The sequence below is a fragment of the Cetorhinus maximus genome, chromosome 15, assembly GCF_964194155.1.
Source record: "Cetorhinus maximus chromosome 15, sCetMax3.hap1.1, whole genome shotgun sequence".
In the NCBI taxonomy this organism is placed as follows: Eukaryota; Metazoa; Chordata; class Chondrichthyes; order Lamniformes; family Cetorhinidae; genus Cetorhinus; species Cetorhinus maximus.
In genome coordinates, this window is record NC_135893.1 from 32,767,874 (window position 1) to 32,785,337 (window position 17,464).

The following is a 17,464-nucleotide window of genomic DNA, read 5'->3' on the forward strand; positions in this document are numbered from 1 at the left end:
AGGTTGATTAATTGTGCTTTTGTACACCCCCCGACCCAGTAGTTTGCTTTGCTATTCCCATGGCCAGTGGTCACTGGGTGGACCAATTTTCACTTCTTCGAATAGTGTTGTAGGGTCTTATACTTCCTTACGGAATTCCATAAGATATCTTACAGGGTAGACCATTTAATGTCTCAGCTGAAAGATGACATTTCCAATGGTGTAACACTCCCTTAGTATTACATTGAAATGTCAGATTAGATGGTACAATGAAGTCTCTGGAGTGTGACTTGATTCCATGACCCTCTGATTCAGAGGCTAAATTGCTACCACTGAGTCAAGGCTGACACACTATGAAGTATAATCACTCTTGTTATGCAGGAAAATAATGCAGGAACTCTGCATAGCAAGGTCTCACAAACAACAGATGAGGCCACATGGACTGCAGCGGTTCAAGAAGGTGGCTCACCACCATCTCAAGAGCAATTAGGTATGGGCAATAAATGCTGGCCTGGTCAGAAACACCCACATCCCTTGAAAGAATAGAAATAAAACAGAAAGGATTACCTGGGAATTGATATTTTGATGAGGTTGGGTTGTGGGACTGTTTGCCAGAACACTGGGAGAGTTCCCTATTCTTTTAATCATGCCAGGCAAGCTTTTATCTGATGGACAAGTTGGGCCTTTGCTTAAGTGCCACCTTTCAGGTGAGACACTAAGCAATGTAGAACACCCTCAGCATTGTACTGAAGGGTTAGCTTAAACCTTAGTGCATGATGGCACACCATCTTCCAGAGTGCTATAGTGGTCCCTTGGTGGGTCCTGAAGAAATAGTAAGATACTGTTAAGTTATGTTGTCACAATGATGCTGCAAATAGTGGATATTAGACAATGGTTAGCTCAGCCTTGATGCCTCTCTGCAGTTGAAGAGCATGAACTCATCCACTTCCTAGCCTTGTACATGAAGAATGAACAGTTGGGCAAGGTATTGAAGGATTGAAAGCCCTGTTGAGACAGAACCCCAACATCAGCCATCACTTTCATGAAGGAAAAGGAGAAAATTGGAGGTGAGGAAATGGTAATATTTAGGAAATACTGCAACAACATTACATCATGCGGGCCTTCACTGTCGTGTGACTGTGTGATGGACATAGGGACGTTAGCAGTAGAGAAAGATGGTAGTGTGTTCCAGCCATGAGGGAGAGGACCACAGGGGGTGTAAAAATATCTACATTCATCTAGTTACAGAAATATTTTGTACAAGATGAAAGCTTCTTCTGTGTAGTTTTTCTATAACCCAAACAACACTGCAATGTTGATTTTGCATGGCCTGTAAATAATCAAGGTGCAAAGATGGACAAAAGCTGCCTTTCAATGGCATACCTCTTGAAGACAATGCAATCACTGTTTCCGTGACCTTGAAAGCCAACTACACGTGAATTCTAATAGTAGTTTAACTTTTAACAATCTTCATTGTCAGCGGAACCTTTACAACCATCAAGTTAGTTTAAGTATATTTTTATTGCCTACAATAATAGTCACAGCATTTATGAGGCTTATAATTGATACGTTATCCTCCATATCATTGGTTTTACAACATTTAATTCCCATAAATCAGTCCGTGGCATGCATGAATAGCGAGTTGCTGTCAAAATATGACAGCTATTTGACAATTAGAGTTATTGTGACATATCTGGACAGGGAATCAGGAGATAATAATGGGATAGTGATACCTATTCTGGGCAAGCAGGTATGTAGTGTGGAATCCTATGGTGTCCTCATGGGAGGACTGTCATGAGTCCACCATGTTTAGCATGAACTGATGACATTTTCATAGCATGAAAAGAATTATCAGGAGGGAAATTCATTTCTGTGGCGTCACCTCTAGCAGTGTTACATGGATTTACTTGAATGTTTTCTTGCGCATGAAGCTCCGCATGGTCTGCATGGCTTAACTGAAATGGAGTGGCACCCAAGCATTCCCCCAAGGATGTTAAAAGTGCATTATTATGGTGTTATCAATGACTTTATGTGGCATTGTTGATGCAGTGGCAGGAAACCAAAATTGGTAAAAGAATGTGCAGGCAACATCTTCCTTATTCAATCCTGAAATAACAGCATTATAAAGCAAGATCGATGCTGTTCTGGGACTATTTAAAGGGCCATGCAACAAGTTGCAGCTGAGGTACTTTGACTGGCTTGTGCTCAGGTAAAGTTGGTGAAGCACTGTGATGAGTGGCTGGAGGAATTTGCAGGAACTTGCTGACATTAGAAGACAGAAAATAACATTGCCCTGCTTAGCAATGGGGCCAGTACTTGCTCTGCAAATTGAACAGGACATGCAAAGGAGGAGGCAGAGGGGGAAGCTCTGTGAGAGGGAAGAGAAGGAGGTCTCTGCAGAGTCTCCCCAAAGCCTGTCCACTAACTACAAGGCACAAGTCAGGAGTGTGATGAAATACTCTCCACTTGCCTGGATGAGTCCAGTTCCAACAACACTTGAGAGGCTCGACACCATCCAGGCCAAAGCAATCCATTTGATTGACATCCCATTCACCACTTTAAATCACCAGCACACAGTGGACGCAGCGTGTAACTTATACAAGATGCACAGCAGCATTTGCCAAGGCTTCTTCGATAGCGCCTTCCAAACCTGAAACCTCCAGCACCTAGAAGGACAAGAGCATCATGGGAACACCACCACTTGCAAGTTCCCCTCCAAACCACGCACCATCCTGGCTTGGAAATATATCATTGTTTCTTCACTGTCACTGGGTCTAATCCTGGAACTCCCTCTGTAACAGGACTGTGAGTGTATCTATACCACATGGGCTGCAATGGTTCAAGAAGGTGGCCCACCACTACCTTATCAAGGGCAATTAGGGATGGGCAATAAATGCTGGCCTAGCCAGCGCCACTCTCATCCCATGAAAGAATAAAAATAAAAGAAGGCCCTATTCACAAAGGGTCTTCCAGGAACTCCACTCCTCTGTAGCAATGAGCCAGGATCAGTGCCTGGGGAGACTACACTTCACACAGAAGGTATTGATATTACTGTACACCTCCTCAAACCAAGGCAAGGACGACTCTCCAGGTGGCTTGAAGATCACTGTTTCCCTTTCATTCTATTCAATGGAATCTTCCAGGCAGGAGAAGGTGACATGAGCAACATTTCACAGTTCACCATGCATAGAAGCATCAGGGAGTTGATAGAGGCATTGTATAAAAGAAAGGGGAACTTAATTCCTCTATCCCCTAAGGAGGGAACAGCAGAATGAATGGGCTCTTGGGCCCACCGGGATAGCTGGCTTTCTGATGCTGCAGGGCACTGAGTGCAAACATGTGGCTTTGCATGTTCCCAATACCAATGAAGAGCGATACCTCAAGAGCTCTCACTTTCTCAATGTGCAGTTTGTGTGTGACAAAATCAAGAGGTCCCTCTCACTGAAGGCCAGCTATCCTGGCTGGTGCTGTTATCATGCGACAGCCTGCAATGTCCAGTATCTTCAGACTTCCAAGACACACCACAGAATGGCTGCTCGGCAGCAAGGGCTGCTCCCTCCATTTGTGGCTCAGTATCCCCTTCCGCGATCCCACTCCGTTTAGCCAGGGGGCCTTCAATGAAAGCCAAAGAGCCAACTACAACACTGTGGAGAAAGCCACTGGTCTAAAGCAAAGGCTTCACCTTCTAGATCACTTGGGTGTCCTCTGCAGGACAGGCCTGAGAGAGTGTCCATGTTTGTAATCATTCTGTGCCCTCCACAATGTTGCAATTATGAGGAACCAGCCACCACCTCCTGGGGTCTGGAGACCGTCTTGGAAGTCGGAGGAAGGGGAGGAGACCACATCCACTGCATGCAACTGAAAGGAGCAAGAGGGATCACATTGTGAAGCTTCTCTTCAATTGAAATGAACATCTACAACCCCAACATGGACCTACCAATCCCTAACACTAATACCCATATCAGACGCCCCATCACAAAATCCCCTTACAATAAAGCCCGACAGTAGTCATTCAATGTCTTTATCCAGCAACACATTAATAATACAAAAAAACAGCACTAATCAACCATATGCATCCCCTGTTTTGTGGGCTGTCTGGCTGAGAGGCGACTGCAAGGGCACTGGCAGAGTGGCAGCGTTTTGAGAGGACGAATGTTGTCATCCTGAGAGAGGACAGGAAGCTCCTGCTCCACAGTGCCCATGGAGCAGCATCTGCACAATCCCAGTGATCTACTCGAGCATAGCTACACTGCTGGGAGAGCCCAAATGCTCCATTGAGCACTGAGATCTGCGCCCATGATGGCAGCTGCCTGCGTACTGGAAACCAGGGACCTCATGACTGAGCTTCCACTGCAACACTCAGGCATCAGGAGGCCGGGCCACTTCTGCTGCAGTGGAAACATGCCTGGCCTCTGTCTCTCTGCATGTTACATCCAGGGCATCATCGCTAAAGCCGGAAGCCCTTTCCTTCTCCCTCAGTGCCAAAATGTGATTATCCCGCAGCCTGCAGCGCACTGCTGCAACTACCCTTTTTTATAGGGACTGTGCTTTTAAATAGGGAAGGCTGCCCAGTGCACGGGCTTTCTTCACAATGCCACTTGGCCCCTGCGGCAGTGAAGTCGAGATGGGGACAGTGCGGGAGCCACCTGTGACCACGCTACAATCAGGAAGACGAGGCGGGCACACAAATTTTGCAGGCTGCTCACCTCATTTCCAACCGGTGTTCGCAACTGGGCAGTTCGCAAATCATGGACCTGCACCTGAAAATCAGGGCAATCAAATTTCCAGCCCTCCAGGTTTTAATTTAGAAAATGTAGAATAATTGGTTATAAGGGAATTGCAAAATATAAAACTGGGGAGTTGAATCAAGTCACAGTCTAATATGAAGTGAATAAAATAGTCTCCAAATTGATATTGCAGCAGGGAGCCGAGCTCAGAGGGAGTGCAAGTTAAAGGGTCAGCATTGCCGTGTAGTCGCTGTATCATCAACTCCGTTCCCTCTGACTGTTGTTCCCTTCCGAAATGTGGAATCTGTGAATTTATCTTTTGATGCAGTTTATTGATTCCTTCCATATTTTGTGTCTGACACATGATGTAGCGTGTTGATCCATTCCATGTCCATTATTGAGAAGATTGAAGCCATGACCTTTGGTCCGCAACACGAACCCGGTTCCTTCGCCACTGACTCCCTCCCTCTCCCCGACAACTGTCAGAGGCTGAACCAGACTGTTCACAGTCTTGGTGTCATAATTGACCGAGATGAGCTTCTGACACCTCACGAAACTGCCTTCGCCTCTGCACATCTGCTGTCGAAATGCTCATCCTTGCCCTTGTTACCTCAAGACTTGACTATTTCAGCATGCACCTCCACCCTCCATAAACCATCTAAAACTCGCTGCCGGTGTCCCAAATTACACTAAGTCCCAATCACCAATCACCCCTGTGCTTGCAGACCAACATTGGCTTTCAGTTAAGGAGTGCAGCAATTTTAAAATTCTTACCCTTTTTTCAAATCCATCCATGGCCTCACCCTTAGCTCTCTCTGTAATACCCTCCATTGCTGTAACTTTCAAAAGTATTTGCACTATTCCTATTCTGGCCTTTTGAGCTTCCCAATTTTCATTGCTGCATCATTAATGGCCATGCTTTCAGCTGCCAAAGCCCCTCGCTCTGGAATTGCCTCCCTAAGCTCCCTCTTTACTTCTGTCTTCCTTTAAGGTAGACGTTTAAATCCTATTTCTTTGACCACGATCATCTGCCCTAATAGCTCGTTAGGTGGCTCAGTATGAAATTTTGTTTGCCAGCGCTTCTGTTATAAAGCGCCTTGTATTGCATTGAAAGTGCTACATAAATACAAGTTGATACTGTTGTGATATCTGACACTTTATGCAGTAGCTGTTTATTGATCCTGTCCATGTTTGGTATCTAACTCAGGAACATTCAGATAAAAGTGTTCAATGATGGGTGAGCAGGAAAGTGGCTGGTTGTGTAAGTAAAAGATTAATTGTTGATCTGTAGTAGACTTATAGAAGCCAGTTAGTACCAGTTGAGCTATGCAGATCATTACATTTGAACACTTCTGTATTGCATGTGGGCTGACTGAGTCTTTTCTTGGTAGAGTTTCCACTGCCGATTGCTATTCAGTCATCTCTGCTGGAAAGGTGGAGAGAAAGGGAGAGAAAACTGGCAAGAAACACATTATAAGTAACAGATTTAATGTACATTGGGATTCTTTCTTGCAAGCAACCCCTACTTTGTACTGGAAAGCAGTATTTTCCTAATTGTTAACCTATGGATCTAGTGATGATATCACAATGTGTGGGGCTCTCACCCAAACACTGGGCTGGGCTTTATGAAGGGTTGTGCGGAGCCCACCACCCAGTATAAAAGTTGCGGGGTGAGCCTGCCTCCATCTGGCTGGCTCGCCTCGTAGCCATTTAATGGTTGTCAGAGCATTAATTGGTATGAGGCGGGCCTTCCGCCCCATCTGGTGAGAAGGTCCCACCTCCGAGAGCTACCAGCCAATCAAACGGCCAACAGCTCTCTGGATACAACAGCACCACCAGGAGAAATGACCACAACAGGGACTGCAGGCCCCAGAGAGGGGTGTGTCGGCCAGGGTGAATAGGGCAGGTAGGATAGAATAGGGCAAATGAATGGATGGTAAGACTTTGGCAAAAGGGGGGTCCCTAATAAGCACAGGGAGCCTGTAAAGTGGACACCCCATCCCCCCCCTCTTGACCGGCCACCAGCCCCAACCAGTGAAACCTGCTGGGCTGCACATTTGGCAGACCTCCCATTGCCTTCCCCCATCGCTGGCAAAATTGTGGCAAGGGGTGGGAAGGGGGCAGGTAGGTGCTGGGCCCATGGCCTGGCACCCAGTTTTATGGCCTCACCCCACCCCCCCCACCTGTCACCTCCCAGAGGACTATAAATTTCAGCCCATGATTTATTTCTCAATCCATTCTTCAATCACTCTCAATCCATTGTTTAGTAACTTAGTCCATTCTGCTGTCACTCAGTGTTTTTTCTTTATGGCCTGACTTCTCAAATCATCCCCTGAATTTCCTTACCTGTGCACTTTCCTGCATGTGTGCATAAGCATGGTTGAACCATCAAGGAAATGCAGAAGGCGAAGTTGAAGATACAGAGGAACAATATTTTATATCTGACATTTAATACACTTGAATGTTCACATTTTTACATTTGGTTTTATCTTTTGCACGGTATGTTTACTCAGCTCTCTCTCTTTCTCTCACACACACACACAAGCACTGTTTTGCTCTATAATTCTTTATTGCTGGTCTCTAGCTTGCTTTGTTGTCCACTTCTGTCTCAAATAATTATCCCGACTCTGTCCTTATTCACTTTCCTTTGAGTTTCTGTCCATTTTCCTCCCCAAACTCCGGATGGTCCTTCTCCTCCCCCGCAAACCCATCCACCTCCAACTCCAAGGATCACATCCACATTTGGGCTGTAGCCAGTACAAATGGGTGACACATATCTGGTGTAACCTTGGTGGCTGTGGCATCTAGGCACTCTCTGTATTCGTGGGGTTTGCCATTTTCTCACGTAGCTCAGTGAATCTCAAACCTTCCTGTTGCAGCCAGGAATTTCTGTCAATCTGAGGTTGCTACAGGTCCCTCTTCCCCTCCCACACAACGAAAGTAGGTCACATTATCAACCTACCAATGCATTCTGCTAAATCAAAAGTAACAGCTCCATACTTTACCCTAGATATTTTCATGTGCATTTAATATAAAGTCCACTGTGAGAGGAGTGGTATTTGTGGTTAGCATGTGGCAATTAATCAGTGTTACATCCCTATAAAATCTCTACCATTTCTCACTGAAGACTGAAACTGCTTACAGCATTCCTGTATAGAGGAATCAGCTGTAATGGGGAAAAACCCAACTTTCATTTCTGCAGCTCCCTCCTTGCCTCCATTTTCTTCACTTGCCTTCTGAATGCCCTGATTCCTGCTGGGGTATGTTTCCACGGGTGATGACTACCCTCCCAGGTACCTTGATGAAGTCAGCCTTTCTTTACACATGGTGAGTGCTGGCAAGCCATTCAATCACAGAAAGCATCATAGGCAAGTGTAGCATTGACAAAGTGGCATTTTCCAGCAGGTCTCTGTGAATGAGGTGCAAGAATCCTGATTGATTGTTTTCTCTTCTCTATCCCAGGAGCAAAAATGCCAACTGTAACTTCCTCACTGCTAATTAAGATCAACCAACTCCGAATAGGTTAAATATTGAAACTTATTGTGACCTTATTGCTCTCCATGACCCTGTACCACGCTAGGCAGTAAACACACAAGATGAGTCACACAGCAATCCTGCCTAATTTTAACCAGACTTTCAGTTTGTCAAAATCCAATTGAGGTTGAGTCTCCTTTAAATCTGGAGTCACCTTTAACTTAACAAAAGACTTACATATATACAGCACCTTCCACAATAACCGAAGGCCACCCCATAGTACTTTACAATGAATTAAATACTTTTGAAACGTAGACACTGGTAATGCAGAATGAGGCAGCCAATTTTTATACAGCAAGGTCCTACTAACAGTGACACGATGATCACTGGATTTCCTGTTTTTAAAAAAATCTTGAATTGGGGAGAACTCCCCCTCTCTTCGAAATAGAACCATGGAATAGTTTTTGTCCATCTGAGAGGTCAAAATGAGCCTTGGTTTTGTTGTTTTTATATTGATTTAAAGCTGCCAATCACTCATACATGATGGTGTAAACATGCTTGTGTTCATTTATTTAAACTAGGTACATGAGAACAGATATACATGGATAAAAAGCTTGAAGCCATCAGCAACAGAGCTGTGTGTGTGTGTGTGCTCTGCTCAAAAGCAAAAGTGAAACTAAGACTGGATCGCATGACACACTTCCCTTCTAGTGATGGCATGCTGCTATTCCCTAAGGGTTTATTGCAACAGGTTTAATGTCTCACCACTATTACACAGTCTCTGCCTGGGGGTGCTGAAGGTCAATTGTAGCACAAAGGGTATTAGGTATCAATAGAGCATACAAACTGGAGATCTGTTACATAAACTATTGACTTCAGGAAAGGAGAAAGACCACAAAGGAACAAAGGACTTAGGAGCAGGAGTAGGCCAATCGGCCCTTCGAGCATGCTCCACCATTCAATAAGATCATAGCTGTGGCCTGGTTGTGGTCTCAATTCCACTTTCCTGTCTGCCCCCAATTACCCCTGACTCCCTCTTTCAAAAAGAAAGCAGGAAAATACATACCAGGCAGGCCTGCCACTGGAGCATATGTTCTCCAATGCATTTTAAGTATGTTTGGTGGGTATAACAATGCATAAAGAAGATAGACATTATACGTGCAAAGATTATTAATGTGTGATGAAGCTGATGTGTGATGTAGAGATGTCATAGCACAGTGGAAATTATTTTACCTAATGGAATAATGCTCAGGTTGTGATTGCAGGGACTGTTTAATTGCCTTGCCTCAGGTTTCTGTCGATTGGTGGAGGTGTGTTGCTAGGGGAGCATTTGGGTTTAACACAGCACTTTCTAGAACAAATGGATGCAGTAAAAGCACTTTTTTTTCCCAAATAAATTGAAACTCAAGAGACAAGCCATAGTGCCGGTCACCATCCAGACTGAAATAAAAAAGTGGAGGAGATAAATCAAAAATTGGTGATTAACAGATGTTAAGCTCCGGTTTAAGAGCCTGTAGATTGTCAAGAGAAAGGGAGGCTGAGGAAAGTGAGGCAGGCTGTACTTTTTGGAACCTGAGTATTAATGAGTTTGGAGTTGAAAACAAAATTTCAGCACGATGAAGGTACGGGGAAGAGGAACATGTTATATAGGTCTTCGTACATTCTGTGGAGCTCAGGTTGAGAATGAAAACCATTTTGTACAAAGTGCTATCACATGACGTAGACAGTGCTGTCTGTTCTAAGTTAGATACAGGACAAGGCATTTTACACATTTCTATAAAGAGCTCTTGAAATATCATCTTGTTTGCATTATATTCATTGGACTGATGTTGCACTCTTTTCTTCTTCCAGCCCAATGCCTGTCAATATATTTGGACGACCTGTTGGGTGCCATGCCTGGATATTGCTTGCCATGTTTCACCTAGCCATGGATTTCTCTTCTTGTGAATCAAATATTCAGGGTCAGGGACTCAGCCACACTTCAGGGTCCTTCCACCCATCACCACGTCACAGACTCGCCACTGGCCCTCTCTGGGAATACAAAAACGCCCGCCTTGGGAGAATTACAAAATCTTGGTGGCTCAGAATGATTTGGCCTGAAATGCATCCTGGGACACAAATACCGGACAAGCCAGCAGGAGTTTACAAACACAAGTCAGCCACAGGCACTCTCTGTACCAACTGTGAGTCCAAACAATCTATGTCTTACAAATTGGACCCTTCAGTCTCCACGGAGACCAGGGATTCGGTAAAATTGACCTCTTTGAAAAGGTCAAGAAGGCAGAGCGATCATTTTGCGTTTGATAATTTTGAGAAACCCAAATGCACTTCTTATGACAGTGAAGGAACAGCGACTGTGATACCCTGCGCCATTGAATGGGGCCCCACAAAAGAGGAGCTCTCGGAATTCAACCTGTTTTCAACTCCGACAGGCCTGTCCACCATGACATTGACCTTGTTGCCCTCCACCAGAATGACAACTGCCAGAACTACAACCACCACCACAGCCAGCACCACGTCTACCACTATGCAAACCACCACAACCACACTCAGGAGCCCTAAGATGGTGGTGCCTGAACCAGGTACAACGGAACCGAACCTAAGCTGGGAGCTGAGCAACACAGCCAGGCCATCCCGGATAGGAGATTCAGGAGGTACCTCAACCAGTAGAATTCTGAATCAATTATTTTATAGATAATAATGCAATTTGAAGGGATCATTGTTAATTTGTTTTTGTGAGAAGCTCACTGATTCTGAAAATGTTCTACTTTCGAATGGGCCACTGGAGTACAAGTAGAGATGTTCGCTGCATTCTTCTTGAATGAAATGTTTTGAACACAGGATTGGCTCACTTTAGCATTTGCCAGGGATATGTGATGAATTTACAGTGTCTCGCCTGCCACAGGAGATAGATTCTAATCTAGCTGCCGCGGGAGATATTCACAGAGGGGCGGGGGAGTGTGGTAACACGAGGAAAATCTGGAAAGGCCAGGCTGATGGAGGCCCCGCTCATCTTACTGGGCAGGGCCTCATTTAAATAATCTGCTGCAAAAGCCTGCCCAATAGCCAGTCAAACTCACAGCCTGGTTGGCAGACGGAAACGCAAATTAGCGCACCCGCTGACCTGTACGGACAGTCATCAGCAGTCAGCACAGGGTGGAAAATCTGAACTTCCATTTAGAGGGATGGGGAGGAGAGAGAGAGGTGGTGGGGGGATGCAGTAGGGGTGCAAACGTGCTGTTGAGAAGGGGTGGAGAGAAAATGCTGGGGTCTCAATTCGGCCTGGGGTAGGGCAAAGACACTTTTGAGGGGCTTGTGGGGGAACACCCCCGCTGCTCCTGGCCCACAAGGAACGCTAAAAGGAGCTGACCAGGCCTTGACCAGCAGGTATCTCCTGCCTTGGATTTGCTGCCAGGCAACTGACAACTCAGGTCTCCTCTGACTTACTGTTAAATATAAACTGCAGTGGTTCATTCGGCCTCTATCTAGCTTTTGTGGGAGCTTTGGGATGGCCTGATTCATCTTTGTTAAATTTTATACAGACGGGAATGGGGTGGGATTGGGGTCGGGGTGCCCGATCCCGACATTTTAATTAGACACTTCCCCGCTCAACACCAGTTAAACCAGTTGATGAAGATACTCCCATTTAATCCCCTGCAGTGAAATTTTCCTTTTAATGAGGTTGGGAGCAGGGGGCGGGAACAGAGTTTTTGACTTACAAACTCACCATCGGGAGAATAGAGTTGGTGCAATGGGGACATCGTTGCTGTATTGCAGCTTGCAGGTTTTGGGAGGGCAGGAAAATGACTGACTCTTGGGGTACAGTCTTCATGGACATTGACTCATGAGGTACAGATTCGCAGGCACTGAGTCTTGGGGAACAGGTTTCACAGGCAGTGAGTTATGAGTTACAGGTTAAACAGGTACTGACTTATGGGGCACAGGATCAACAGACATTGACTCATGAGGTACAGTTTCCATCGGTGCTGATTCTTGGGTTGTAGCTTCAATGAACAGCCAATGACAATCCCGCCGGGGGTTTGAACACTTGAGCTCCTCTTGGTCCCGTAAAAGCGCCCCCAAAAAATGTTGGGCCTTTTTTGGAGCAGCAACTGGTGGTCCCTTTAAGAGATACTGGTTAGCTCCTCACCACCTGGCACAAACTGGCAGAGCGTGGACTTTGCATTCTCCACCCATTTGTACCTGAAAATTGCAAACAGGATCCAACAACAAGTAGGGCCTCAATTTGTACATGTAAGCAGCCTTCCATTTGAAGCAGGCAGGTGCATTGTTTGTCCATTTATAGATCCTCCTAAAAATCACATTAACATAGTCTTGGGCATCCAAAGAGCACCCTCAACCCCAATTCTCAACAGCTGGGCACCCATTTTCCTGGCAAGAAATGATAAATTGCTATCAAGGCACACAGACAAAGTGAAATGATGAAGGCATCTCATCCATCGTCTCTACCTGAGGGAAGGGCACACTGTGGTGATGTTTGTACAGGACTTAGTTTCATTTGGTTAGTTCCCCTCTGAGGGAATGGACAGTCCTCGAAGAGCCAGATTCATTACCTACTGGTTCCTCCAGACGCCCAATGCATCCAGCACATTGTGCCAGGAATGCTGAAAATGTATTCAAATGAATTGACCTCTCTCTATAACAAGAAATTAGCAAAGTGTACTGCACACATGTAGTGCTAAAGGAGCCGAGATCCTGGTGTCTTGTGCCAGAATGCAGTAACATCAGCATAGGAGAAGGTTATTCACTTCCCTGAGCATGTCAATTATTAAATTAGATCTAAATTTTATCTAGCCATCGTGGCTCCTTATCCCTTAATGCCCTTACTTAACAAAAATCTATCAATCTCAGTTTTTAAATTTTCAATTCAGTCCAAAAGAGGGATTACAAATCCCCTCTACCTGATGGCTTGAGGCTCCTGTATGAAAGTGTGGTTGGCAGCCCCAATTCAATTGCTATCAGCATGGCTCCACAGTACAAAAGGAGCTTGGCTATGTAGAGCTTCTTTCTTCCTTATTTTACAGTCATTAAGATATTCACTTTAAATGGGTTAATGATTATGTTCCAATAGTGCGCAAAATGATTGAATGTGCATGTGCTTACCAGTGTGTCACCAGAGGCAATGAAGCCCTTGAATTTGGCAGCCTCACTCAGGGGGGGTCAGGCAAACAGCCAGTGTGGATAATATAATTATTATGCTGGGATAGTAGGGTAGTTCTTTTCAGGCTTGGGTTGTCATGTTATGAGGCAGAAGGCAGGGAGCTTGCCTCTGTTTCTGACCACACTCTCCCTGGGCCTGGACTATGTGATACTGAAGAGAAAGTATTGTGACTGCACTAAACCTAAAATGGATATAGGAAATACTCGGAAGACACAGCAGATCCACATGATCAGAAAAGACAGGTTAACGTTTTAGCTAGAGACCCAGCCTCAGTCGCCACTTAATGCTGACACTGGTTTACATAAGTGTTATATTGGTCATCATTGATGCCGATTACTTTGACGACTCACTCAAAGGATCAAAAGGTTTTGGTTATATACCATTTGAAGTTTCTTGGTTCTAGGTTGATATGACAACTCTGATCTTCAGAAAAAGTCAAAATTGTCTTGCATGCCTTTTGAATATGGCCCTGTGACATAAATTGAATAGACCAAGAAATAACGAACAAAATCTCTTCCCATTTAGGTTCATCAGTTTTGATGTCTCCCTGATAACAAAGCTTGTCAACCGATCTAATACAATGAATGTCATCTCTTTCGTAGAAAACATCTTTTTGTGCTAACCAAGGTCAGGGATGTGAGTACAGAGAAACAGAAGCTCTTTCATTTCAGGCACCCAATGCCAGCATGAATCATCCCCAGAACAGGCAGATCCAAGTGAAGTTCCTGGTATTTTATTTCTTGGAGGTATTAAAGGAGGTATTTACTTCAATTCAAAACCAATTATCTGAAGAGCGACAGTTCCACTTGCCCAGTCAACATGTGAGATATGATGTAATATAAGGGTAAAGGAAGTGACTTGCATGACTACCAAGAAAAGAGATATTTCAGGAGACTGGGAGAAAAGCAGGAAACAGCAAATAGACACAAAGGAAATATTAAGAGTTGCAAACAGAATATGCAAAGAAACTTGCAAGTAATATAAATGCTAATAGGAAATGCTTTAATAAATATTTTAAGAGCCAGAGAGTGGCTGAGGGAAATGTGGACCCAGGTGACACAAGTAGACAACAGAATAAAGCAGATTTATTGAATGAATACTTTGTATCTGTTTACCGAGTAGAAAAAGAGGATAAAAGTGATAGAAGTGAAATTAATATAAATATAAACCTATTGCATTCAATGTAAATTTTTAACATGATAATGGAGGAAATAATGGAGCTTGGGATAGATAAATCTCCAGATCTTGATGTTTTATACCTCAATTCATTCAAAGAAGTAGTTGAGGGAATTACCGAAGCATTATTCATAATCTTTAAAAGCTCTCTTGATTTTGGAATTGTGGCATTAAGTGGAAATGGTGTTAATGTTCCATTACTTACTAAAGGTGAGAGAGAGAAACTAGGTAACTACAGGATTGTCCATTTAACATCAATTGTGAGCAAGTTACTTGACTCTGTGATCAGCCATAGAGCAGCTGAGCACTTGAACAAACATGAGTTGATGAGAGAGAGCCAAGATGACATTTGTTAAGGATAAATAATGTTGCCAGCATTCAGCCTCCTTCCTTCTCTGGTTCACCACCGCACACTTTGAGTAAGCACGAGATACTTGATGGTAGAGTATACGGAACAGTATTTTTTGATATACTGCACAGTGATCGGCCTAACTGCATACTGAGAGGTCAACTTTGCAAACTCTCTGTAAATCTTAGAAAGAATGAAAGCACATGTAATTGGAGATGGCCTTTTGACTTGGGCTGGAATTTGGTTGGGGAATAGCAGATAGAGAATGGGGATAAAGGGTTTTTGGCATGATCTGACAAGTGGTGTTCCCCAGGAATTTGTTCCGGGGCCCTAACATTTCACCACATTAATTAGCGACTTGGATGAATGAATAGAGAGTTGTATATCCAAATTTGCAGATGGCACTAAATTAGGAGGGATATTGAGTAATGCCTGTGACAGTTGCGAAGAGACACAGATAGATTAAATGGGGGTGAATCTAAGACCCCCCCCAGGACGCTGGACATTGGCAGGAATGAAGCAAGGAGGGGTTAAATTGTGAGAAATGGGATATCTGATCTAAACTTGCCCTGAACGCACCTACTTCCAATTTACCTGGGGCATGTTGGCAGGGGAGGCAAGCAACCTACTGTCGAAAGACAGGGCGATAATTATAATATGTTAATTAGGCTGATTCCCACAGATTTTCATTTGCATTTACTGACTCCGAAAACCAGATGAGAGCTGCTGGATTCAGCAGCTAAGCACTTTACCAGTACTGCTTGGACCAGGAAGAGTAGAAATGCTTCTCCTTCAAATCTCAACCTAAGCTGCTGTGATCTGACTCTTTTCCTGTTATCTGGTGACTTCCCCACAATCTGATTAGCACCTCCCACCCGTGACCTGGTCTCCATTCTTCCCCGCCCCAACCCCACCTGGTCTCCACTCTCTGGCCCCGCTATCCGATACCCAGCAAACCCCTCCCTCACCCTTCCCGCGATCCAGTCTCTAGCAATCTCTTTATCCATCACTTCATATGATTTCCAAGATTTACAAGGATGTTGCCAGGATTTGAAAATTGCAGGCATGAGGAGAGATTGGATAGGCTAGGGTTGTTTTCCTTACAACAGGGGAGGCTAAGGGGCGACCTAATTGAGGTGTACAAAATTATGAGGGGCCTAGATAGGTTAGACAGGAAAGATCTGTTTCCCCGAGCTGAGGGGTCAATTACCAGGGGGTGTAGATTTAAGATGATTGATAGAAGGATTAGAAGGGACATGAGGAAAAACTTTTTGACCCAGAGGGTGGTCGGCGTTTGGAATTCACTGCCTAAATTGGTGATTGAGGCTGAAACGCTCAACTCATTTAAAAGGTACCTGGATCTGCATCTGAAGCACTGTAACCTGCAAGGCTACAGACCAGATGCTGGAAAGTGGGATTAAAATGAGTGGCTAGTTCCTTTGTTCTCTTTTTGGCCGGTGCAGATATGATGGGCTGAATGGCCTCTTTTGGCATCATAACATTTCTATGGTTCTATGGTACCTTTGAGTTTAGGAGGTTTGGAGATGAACCGATTGGGGTGTTTAAAATGTTATGGGTTTAATAAGGTAGACGTGGAGAAACAATTTCCTTTGATGGGGGAATCAAGAAGAAGGGGGCTTGATCTTAAATTAGAACCAGGCCTTTTAAGACTGAAGTCACTTTTTCCACACAATGTGTAGTGGGAATCTGGAACCTTGTCTCTCAAAAGGCTGGGGATGCTGGAGGTCAATTAATAGAGGTAGCTCTTTGTTAGGTAGGAGTCTCAATATGCGCGTATGGAACAGCCATGATCTAATTGAATGGCCTGAGGGACTGAGTGGCCTACACTTGTGTCTAATGTTCCTTATGTTACTGTTCACCTCCCAATCCCTAGTGAAAACCAGGGTGCCATTTTTCCATTTTCCATATCAACTGTTCGTGAACCTGGCTGAGTCACCATCATTTTTGGCCAAATTAAGGGCAGTTCCTGCTGTGGGCTAGTTAGAAAGTAAATGGGCCATTTTCAGGCTGGCAGGCTCTAACTAGTGGAGCACACAAGAATCAGTGCCTGGGCCTCAGCAATCTATATCAATGATTTAGATGAGGGACCAAGTGTAATATATCCAAGTTTGCTGACAATACAGATAGGTGGGAAAGTACCTCCTTACCTCAGGAAGGAAATACTTGCCTTAGAGGGAGTGCAGCAAAGGTTCACTCGATTGATTCCTCAGGGGATAGTCTTATGAGGAGTGATTGAGTCGACCATAGACCTATATTCTCTAGAATCTAGCAGAATGCATTCTCATGATTGGTGATCTTTTTCACATTCTTAAGGGACTTGACAGAGTAGATGCTGGGAGACTGTTTCCTCTGGTGGGAGAATGTAGAACTATGGGTCACAATCTTACAATAAGGGACCAGCCATTTTGGGCTGAAATGAGGAGAAATTTCTTCACAAAATGGTGCGAATCTTTGGAATTCTCTACCCCAGGGAGCTTTGCATGATAAATCATATTCAAGGCAAGAAGTCAACAGATTTTTGGGCACCAAGGAAATTAAGGGTTTGTGCAGAGTGAA

General features: G+C 44.5%; 1 protein-coding gene across 1 annotated transcript in view; it reads left to right on the forward strand.

Annotated features, from left to right (window-relative positions):
• The window catches only part of ajap1 (adherens junctions associated protein 1), a 200,765-nt gene that overhangs the window by 83,434 nt on the left and 99,867 nt on the right, over positions 1-17,464 (forward strand). The window contains exon 2 of the mRNA XM_078559189.1: positions 10,032-10,834. Within this exon, the coding sequence (XP_078415315.1) occupies positions 10,032-10,834 (803 nt within the window). The remainder of the gene's footprint in view (positions 1-10,031; positions 10,835-17,464) is intronic.